Here is a 10,112-nt window from a genome sequence, read left to right on the forward strand (position 1 = left end):
AAGAGTCCCCCGGATTGTTTTGAGCATTGCAGCTTTTTGTGTTCATCGGTAGCATCACAATGTTGCATAATCTCATCAAGATACTAGATAAGTCCGTGATGCTGCAAGGTCAGAACGTGAAAATATGAAACTCAGAGGCAAGTGGGCTAGCTGACTCTATACCACTGAGCAGAGCAATACCAAGTACCAAATACTCCCCATATCAGTCATCTTATCTGACAAAAAGCTTCTACAAGCCATAGTAATCAATGCCGAGTACATCAGTACTCAAGCTACAGGGGATGCTGTAGCCAGATAACAGTCCTGAAGCCTCCCGGTAGCACTATAGAGGTAAGGAAGGGATATATAGGGATCATTCCATCAATTACTGAAGAAAAGCCACCCCTTTCTTAGCCACCTGAGAAGCAGCAGCAGAGTTTGGCATGGCTCCAGAGCGTCGATGTAGTGAGATGGCAAAACTTACATGCCACCCACTATCAATGAAGCACAAACTGCCATATTAACGTCCTTTTCCTTTAGCTGCTGCTTTGGATACTCCAGGTAAACCTGTACATCTTTAAATATAGAGAGATGTTAATACAAATAATGATATCCATTGGTGGGGTATGGAAGGCCTTATTGCATGTGTGTGAGGGCATGGGACAACCTTATTAGGGAAAATTCTAACTGGGCCAAAACAAAAAGGTGCCTCAACAACAGCAACGAACATCTATAAAAGGAGAGCAGCCTCTTCTCAAAAGAAAAGAGCTTCCACCTACACGAGAGCTTCAACCTACACCCTCTGACAGACCAGCTAGTTAGGGTTTAAAGTACCACCTAACTCAAGCTAGAGATTTTTGTGTGCGGACAGCTGTCAGGTTGGGAGCAACACTTGAGTTATACCTCAAGCTAACACTGGTGCCTCACTTTCATGAATACCACAATGCACCCAAAAATACCATTTGAACACTAGAGCTTGTTGGCAGCTTATTGGATTTTTGCCTCTTCATGTTTCTTTTCGAGATAGAGACGGTATCAAAATAAACCAGTGGTTAGCACTTTGGTGTTTAGAAGATTTCACAGGGTGAAACAGTAGCTTCCAGCACTTTAAATCTCCAATGGTTCTCCCCTAGAGGCTCCTGAATACATTTATCACATCTGCCTCCTCTCCCTCCTCCCTGCAGGTACCAACTACACTGCCTTAGTGGTTGGGATAGTGCTGGGCTGCACAGTGGTGTGTGTCGTCTTTCTGCTGGTGAAGAAGTCCTTTGTGGGGGTGCCATACAGGAATGTATCCCTAAGAATATGAGACTATCACTGCAAAGGGCATTTAAGGAAGTCAGATGGTTGGGAAGATTACTGCACTTGAAGGACACAACTGAAAATTCCGAGAGAGAGCAACATCAAAGTTTGTGGGAATCCGATGCTGAGCAGATTGCTTATTGCAGCATTTCTGAGTTTGGTACGGGTACCACTGGTGGCACTAAGTCCATAATCAAGTGGTGTATGGGTGCTTCTAGGATCCACTATGACATTGATTAAAAAAAGAATGTGGAAAACACCGGATACTTGTGACTTTTAGATGTGGTTTGCTTAAGGACTTGTCTTCACTGCAACAGATAGCTTAAGTTATTCCTCTGAAGTTCGCCTAGCTCAAGTAAGTGTAACCACATTGTGAAAAAACACTCAAGCTGCACAGAAGATTGGATTAGCATCTAATGAATTGTGCTAACTTGAGTTGCATCCCCAATGCATTGCTAGCTTGAGCAACAGACACACTAGAGCTTCAAACTACACCCCCTAACGGACCAGCTAGCTAGGGTTTAAAGTATCACCTAACAAGCTAGAGATTTGTGTGTGTGGACAGCTGTCAGGTTGGGGGCAATACTTGAGTTATACCTCAAGCTAACACTGCCGTGAAGACAAACCTTCAGTCTTAACCTCTAAGAACTGATGACTTACAGGAAACATCTTATATAAACAAGCTGCTCTTGAATACAATCCAGGGCTTAGTGATCTGGAGCACTTCCTGGTGGGCATGTAGTATTTTGAGTACCAAGTAGAACCAAGATTTAGCTGTTGGGAAGGAAGGTGCTTTATGAAAGATACTCTTTTCTGAAGTGATATGCTTAAGAAGAGTTGGAGAACCAACGGTGAAATTAACATGCAGGGCTACATAAGCTTATACAAAATACATGTAAGCTTGGACCAAAGCAAGAAAGATCATCTTCAAAGCTGTTGGATTTTGCGGTGAGTTCAACGAGTACCTACTCATTTTGGAAAGAAATCAGTGAGGCTCACTGATATCATTTATTTCTCTCTCTCACTCAAAAACCTTACAAGGCAGGCTTTTACAGAGAATATAGCTAGGTCTATTTTCATCCAGATTGATAAAGATTACAGTCATCCACTGACAATTTAATTTTTATTTGTAAATTGTTTTTCAGTAAGAGGATGAGAGCTAGGAACTCAGCGATGGATAAACCTTGCTAACATGGTTTTCCTCCCACCCCTATTGGTCCACCCTGCATGTGTGTAGGGACTCAGGTATTATGAGTTGATCAGTTTGGGGATTTTCCCTCTTTTCTCCATGAGAACATTTTAAAAAATCAGAAGTTTTAAAAAACGTCAACATACATATCAAGGGATCCATGATTGTATCAAAATGCAAAGAGAGAAAGAGAGGGAGTTATCAGCTGCAGAAAATATAAAACCAAGATACTCCAAGCCACAGGCTCGCAAAGGAAAGAGTGGGCAACTGCTTTGTCCATCACATATTCCATTTTTCAAGCGATGTGAATTCAGCTGTGCCACAGTGAGACAATTACACTAGCATGTGCTGCATCTACAGACTCCAGAGTCCCACCCTGAAAGCATGAGCTACTTCATGTATACAGTATTGTTAGCCCTAGGGCCAACAGGTCGCCTAAAGGCAAGCCCATATGGATGAGAATCAGGGTCAGGGTATTTTCTAGCTGTAGTCTGTTTATTGATAAAATGTACACAGGGTTCAGTTTCTTTGATGAGTGGTACAAACAAACCACACACAGACAGCACTCTTTTGCAGAAATCTCAAGTGAGCCACTCCAGCCCTGTACCAAGTTGCCGGCCTTCTGTTTCTCTTCACTCATTCCAACTGCTCACTCCCAGTCCCACCTCCACAGACAACAAGAATCTAACCTGAGTTCAGGGCTCCAGAAAATCTGTTAGCTCCAAACCTCTCAGCTGTAGCATCATGGGCTGGCCTTTGAGCCTGGACCATAAGCCCCACAATATTTCTCAATGACCCTCTGTCTGATTACCTGCTTGTATCCACCATTTCTATGAGGAACTTCTCAGGCCTTGTCTTCACGATGAAAAAAGGTGCATTCTTAATTTGAGTTAGCTAACTCAAGGTAAAATCCTCGAGAAGACAAGACACTTTGTAATTATTATTTGTATTACCATACTGCCTAGGAGCCCTAATTATAGATCAGGACCCCATTGTGCCAGGTGCTATACAAAGAGAACAAAAAGACAGTCCCTCCCCACAAAGAGTTTACTAGCAAAATATAAGGCAAGAGACCACAAATGGGTAGAGAGACAGATAGGGGAGTATGAGGAAACAATGAGGCTATTCTGGTCAGTATGACAGGCAGGGGTATCACCACACAAGTGGCCTACCCATTGTCAAGTCTTTTGTAAGCACCATGGTAAAGGAGAGCTTTAAGGAGGGATTTGCGGGAGGATAATCAGTAACTTTGTGGATGTTTATGGGGAGTTCTTCCCAAGTGCGAAGGCCGGCATGGGAGAAAGCAGAAGGTGCATCTGAAAAATTGTAGTAAGTGGGCAATGGAGGTTGGCATCATTGGTTAATCAAAGGAGTTGACATCTTGATTGTGATTAAAAGTGGATAGGTCTAGGGATAGGCCTTGAAAGTGAAGACAAGCAACTTCCGTTTCCTGTGATAGAGGGGGGACGGAGAGGCAATGGAGAGCTGAACAGAGAGGAGTGACACAGTCAAAGCAACAGGCTAGGAAAATGATTTTTACAGCAGCATTCTTTAACGTGACCTTCTAACTTAGGTGGAAACTACAGACTGCCTTGTCTTTGCTAGCATTTTATCTCAAGTTAGTCAACTCAAGTTAACACACCTTTTACTGTCCTGTGAAGACAAGGCCTCATATCTCAACAATTCTTAATGACAAGCCATTACAGTATCTTAAGTCAATTGCTTCATGGAGTCAATTTCTCTCCCTCAATTATTGAAACCTCCTGCTCCACAAGGGGGGCATCACGCACATCCAGTTCCCACAAATCACAGCTGGTAAGATCAGCTTCCTTACACCCTCCCCCCCACGTCATCCTGTCACCACCTCTTGTAATCCTTCCCTGGCCTCCCCTCCTCCACCATTTCAAATACGAAGTTCTTTAATCAAGGCTCGGCATTAACCTACTCCTTTTTATGCAGCCACCTCTCTCTCTCATTCTAGAGCTCTCCGTTCCACCAATGCCAGCCTCAGTGCTCCATTTGTTTACTCCCACGACAAGTTCTCTGCCATGTCACCCTGTGCAGAGGGCACTTCCTCAGCTGCTCTGTAAGGCCACTAATTTAAATCCTTCCTGAAGAGGCACTTCTAACGTACCACTTACAAGAAATAATCCAATTAAAAAGGGTTTAGGCAGAAGGGGCAGACTGGGAGAGTTTATAATTAAAATATAACCTGGGACTGTATTAAAGCATAGGGTAAAATTTTCAAAAGCACCGAAGTCCTATTTTCAAAAGTGACTTAGGCACTTGGGTGCACCAGTGCCCAAAGCCTGGTCTATCCAGTCTTTGTAGTGGCATAAAAAAAAAAATCGCTCCCTTAACTGAAATAGTTAACAGATATAGTTTCCTGTGATTCCAGTTTACCGGTACAACCTCGAGTGTGGCTGGAGTTATACCAGTATAAAAGTGCCTTATACCAGGAGAGCTTAAGCTATTCTCATACAGAAACAGCTATATTGGTATAAAGCTCCTCTATTCTGGTCCGACTGTCTCCACACTAGAGAGCAGTACGACTTGTGGGTGTAGAGAAGCCCTGAGTCACTTTTTGAAAATGAACTTCAACTCTTAAGTGACTTGGGAGCTTTTGATAATTTTACCCATGGCCAATTTCCAGTTTGACCATTTCTCTCACCCTTCAGTGTCATGTTAAATTGTAAACTCCTTGTGGCAGGGACAGTGCCTTCCTATATGTTTATATAGGGCCTAACATATTGGGAGATCAGAGAAAAGAGAACAGGAATTTTAAACAATTGATACAAGCATCTGGCAATGTTAGAGGGTGAAAGCTAAATGACTCATGATCCAGAAATGTACTTCCTGCAGGGTGACAATGCATTTATGAAATATAATGTTCGTATGAAAGAACCCCATCAGGGCTGTGTATTCACTGGGCATATTCCACACCTGTAGTAGCCAGAATACTCTCATTATGGCCAGAATTCTAAAGCCACTTGATAACTAACCCCATACCAGATCCAAAGCAGCAATAAAATGGCTATGAAGATTTCAGTTTTCTTCACCCCACAAAGGGCCAGTTACAGTGTTAGCAGATGTCTCAACTACCATTGCAGTGGAATCATAAAAGCTTCTTTGTTCAGGTGAGGCACTGCCTTGGCCAAAGGAAGTATCTGCTACATTTGCAGAGCTGCTACAAGGTCTGCAGCTGTGTTTTACTACACCATTAAGCCAAAAGAAAACTGGATTTTAAGAGGCATTACAAGTCTAATTTTAAACTGAGAAAAAGAAGGAAATACACACTGAAGGTTATTATGTAGTATCCACCTCTCAATTTGGTGAAGTCCAAGTGTAAGAACAAGACCCCTCTAAGAAATAAGAAAAAAAACAGCAGAAATGTTCAGAATGTGAGAGCCTTTTCTTTAGAGTGACACTGGCACGGTTTTATGACATTTTACAACATTAAAAGTACACTTGCCATTTGTGAAGCATAGGGACAAACTTAAGTCTCCACTGAGGGAAACTTGACACGCATAATAAAGGTCTGCTTGGATGCGAGAGCTGAGATGCCTACTATGCATACTTCTCAATCTGCCAAGACCCAAACACAGAACAATACTCTGCATAACACAAGGTGTGGCAGATTCAAAAAGGGACAAAAATTATTCAGACAGGAAACTTAAAATGTCATGGGATTTTTTTTTTTTAGTGATACTCTTTCCACAACCTCAGTTTCATGATTATTCATGTCTGATGTAAATACACTTTCAACAATAAAATGAGGCGGATGTCAAATTTGTGTGGAATGTGACTAACTTTGGGACTAAATGAGTGACAGCTGATACTCCAACAGCTGGGCACATAACAATGACTTAACCTTTCATTTTTTTCTCTGTGCCGGTACTTCAACTTTGTTTGCATTTAACTAATTTCAAAATGGAGTGTTAAACATGACAGTAGTTTTGGTGCCAAGAACATAACATATATATGCATTTGAGAAGCAAATTCAAGAGACGTACTGATGTTTTGAAAACATTTTCCAATAGTTCTTTGATTATGAAAATTGTAACTTTGAGACTATCAGCCAGTCCGGGGCGATGGGACCGGATAGCGTGTCATGAGACAGAAGCCGATTAAAAGTGACATCAGCTCTCTGTGGTCTGGCATGTGTGAGGGAGAGGAAGGGATAGATGGCACTAACTTTTGTAACAATGTTCACCCCAACATACTTTAGTAATGCAATGATACAGGAGCCCCATTTCTATATAAATCAAATATATTTCACCGTCTGAAATCACTGCAATGTTCTCTCAGTCCAGGATTTCTTCCAAAATTTAAAGAAGTCTGAGGCAAACATTATCTACAACTTCCTTTGTAGAGTTACCTTTACCCCCTTTTTCATCCTGTTACCCCTTTCATTGCTCCACTCAGCAGAAACAAGTGTCCTTGCACTTTTATCCAGTGACCAAAGAACAGGAAGGCTCCTCCCAAAGCTAACATGCTCTCTGGATATGTTTTGTAAGACAGCCTGACATTCTTTCCACCCCAGTGTAGACACTCACTAGTGACAGGAGGGGTTCTTCCATCACTGTAGTAGTAAATCCACCTCCCTGAGAGGCGGTAGCGAGGTTGATGGAAGAATTCTTCCGTCAACCTAGCACGGTCTACACTGGGCCGTCCATCAGCTTAACTACATCCCTCAAGGGGTGTGAATTTTTCACACCCCTGAGCAATGTAGATGGGTCAACCTTTCTAGTGTAGACCAGCCCTGAGTTTAAACTGGTCACATTGTATGAAAACTATATTTTTTAAAAACAGCGTCAGCATCAGTTGTTCACTATTTGTCACTATAATTTCTAAGGCTGTCACTTGCTCGTCCACCATGCATATTAGGGTGAGGGTTTCCTTTCAAAATCACTTGCTTTGCTTTGCTTTTAGAAATCAGGTCACTAACAAACAGCCAATGTTCTTTTTTCAATCAGACAGTTCAAATAGACATTATGCATCACCTATCAGGCCACGAAATGCCTACTCCCTGTTTTGCAATAAAAATGGCTCCAATATGGGGACTATTTAGATCAGAAAGAAAAAGGGCACACAAGAGGGAATAATGAAAAATAGGGAAGACACCTCTTCATCTAGTCCCGTCAAAAATATTAGGTAGTACATTTAACATATACATATTTTTTACAATGATTAACCTGGAAAACTTCTTTGTACAGGTGCACACAAGGTTTAGTAGATAGTCACAAGAGGCAAAAGAAATACATAAGCAGTTACAACAGAAAGTGTTATGATGGAGAGTTAGTTACCTTTTTAATACTTTGAGCTCATCTAGCATCTTCAATCCAAGGTTCACCAAACACATTGCCAATTAGGAATCAAGCCTCAGCATTCCCATGAGATTGCAACAAGTCCCTTGTTCCAGATGGGGAACGGAGATGTTAATAAGTTTGCACAAAATCAGGTAGGAAGCCCAAGGCACAGCTTGAAATAGAACCAGTTTATTACCCAAATCCAATCAAAAACTATTTTGAATTAAATTATGTTTCACTTTCTGCTTTCAAAACCACAAGTTATTGCCATCACACTTGTAGTTCAAGCTGCCATTGGGGAAAAAATAGTACTTGGGACTCTAATTTTGGGTGAAATCAGACTTGGTGAAATTACAAGTCTTCTCTCCTGGCCCCTAAATGCTTCAATTCAGAAAAATAAAAGCAGAAAAGATTGGCAGTCTTGAGAGCAACTTTCAGTTTCCTGCCCTTGGAGAACTAGATTTCTCTCAACTGCTTTTAAATGGGGGTGGGGGAATGAAGGAAGAGGCAGGAATATGGACTATCAAAGCTAGGAACATTCTAGAGAGAGATGGGAGGCAGCGTAGGCTGGCGCAGTATTTCTCAAACTTGTTTGATCGCGCCCTTCTTTGTGTCTGTAGTAGTTTATGCCCCCTCCTCTCACCACACAAGTATACAATACACACATCAATAAAAAAAACACCACCACCACACCTAATATGCAGCTCTCGTTTAAATATTAAAAGCATTAAGGCTTTGATCCAAACAGAGCCAACGATCCATTGTAATAAGAGCAAAAGCAAAACAGTGATTGTGGTCGATGCTTACAATGAAACGTGCATGCCGTGTTGTAGCAAACAGATTAACATACAGATGGCAACGACTTTGTATAATACAAGGTTAACAGAAATCCATCAATATGCACAGCGCCATCTGAGGAACTATGATGTCTGGAGGAATCAGCTTTGCTAATTATTCACTGCTGTGGGTAAAGTGTGCACAGTAAATTTTTTTCCCCACGAAAGCTGCTCATGCACACCCCCCTCCTAGGGGCCCGCCTCCCAGTTTTAGAACCTCTGGTCTAGTGGATAGGGCTTTGTCTGTTTTGTCTATTTAGACTGTAAATTCTTTGGGGCAAAACCTATCTCTTACTCTGTGAGAGTACATTACCCGGCACAGTGGGGCCCCAATCTCAGTCCTGGTCTATTCTGCAGAGTTAGGTAGACACAAAACAGCTGACGTTGACCTATGTAAACAGCTACACTAAAATTTTGCTCCCACAGACGTAACTGGCCTGCTACATCAACTTAACTCTACCTTCACGAGAGGCGTAGAGTCAATGTTGATGTAGTTAGGCTGACACAGTGTGAGTGTAGACACTGTGTTGCTTACATCGACTGTTGCTGGCTTTCAGAAGCTGTCCCACAAGGATAGTTCAATTGGTGCAAGTGCTGCTGGTGAGGACATGCACTGCTGACATTAAGTAGCAAAGTGTAAACATGCACAAGCGATATAATTACTACAACGACTGTATGCTGATGTAATTTAGGTCGGCTTAATTTTGTAGTCTAGACATGGCCTCTGTCTGAGCCTCTACATGCTACTGAAATAGATGTTCCACATCATTTCACTGGATGGTCCACTGAAACTGCAGCTGAGATGTATGTTCTGGCAGCAGAGAAAAAACTAAAAGAAAATCCTTGACAGAAGCTGACAGGGATGAAGATTTAACCAACATTTCCATCACAAGTGCAAATCTGAAAACAGGGATTCAGTTTATAACACAGCCAGAAATCCTAGAAACCCCATGGCAAATTATTTAAGCTCACACAGCAGTTTTGAGAGGAAGTACAGCTAATAAACATTTCCCCTCAGAAAAGGGAACAAGGCTGGTCTGCCAGATGACTATGATTACAGCATCTGATGCTCCCTTTAAGGAAGAACATAACCAGGAGAAACTTTATGAGTTCGGCTCCCTAGAGAATACTGCAGAAAAGGGTGGTCTCAATTTCAGTCATGAAAAAAAAAGCCACCCATGAATGCATCCACCTTCCGGCAACAGCTTTCGCATAGTTAGGACTAAGGTGGAGGGAAAACCCTTCTTTGTGGTCTGACTGTCCCCTTTCATTTTTTAAATGGATGGAAAGGAACAAATGATATGCTCAATATGAAATGCAAAGAGAATGAGTCATTGATCTGCTAAGAAACTACATACAGGATGAAATCTATTTGGTCCAAGTAAATTCATTTTTACTTCTGTAATAAAATTAATTCCAAGAACAGACAATTGCACTGTATTTGCCAGAGATCAATATTTCTAACAATCCAAACAATACAAATTCATAATACATGCT

General features: G+C 41.7%; 1 protein-coding gene across 1 annotated transcript in view; it reads left to right on the forward strand.

Annotated features, from left to right (window-relative positions):
* Positions 1-5,713, forward strand: part of LOC311521522 (uncharacterized protein) — a 31,167-nt gene extending 25,454 nt beyond the window's left edge. Inside the window, exon 14 of the mRNA XM_084629850.1 lies at positions 1,164-5,713. Within this exon, the coding sequence (XP_084485976.1) occupies positions 1,164-1,288 (125 nt within the window). The 3' untranslated portion in view covers positions 1,289-5,713. The remainder of the gene's footprint in view (positions 1-1,163) is intronic.
* The last annotated feature ends 4,399 nt before the right edge of the window (positions 5,714-10,112 follow it).

Source organism: Lepidochelys olivacea, assembly GCF_965140295.1.
Source record: "Lepidochelys olivacea isolate rLepOli2 genome assembly, chromosome: 6".
Taxonomy (NCBI): Eukaryota; Metazoa; Chordata; order Testudines; family Cheloniidae; genus Lepidochelys; species Lepidochelys olivacea.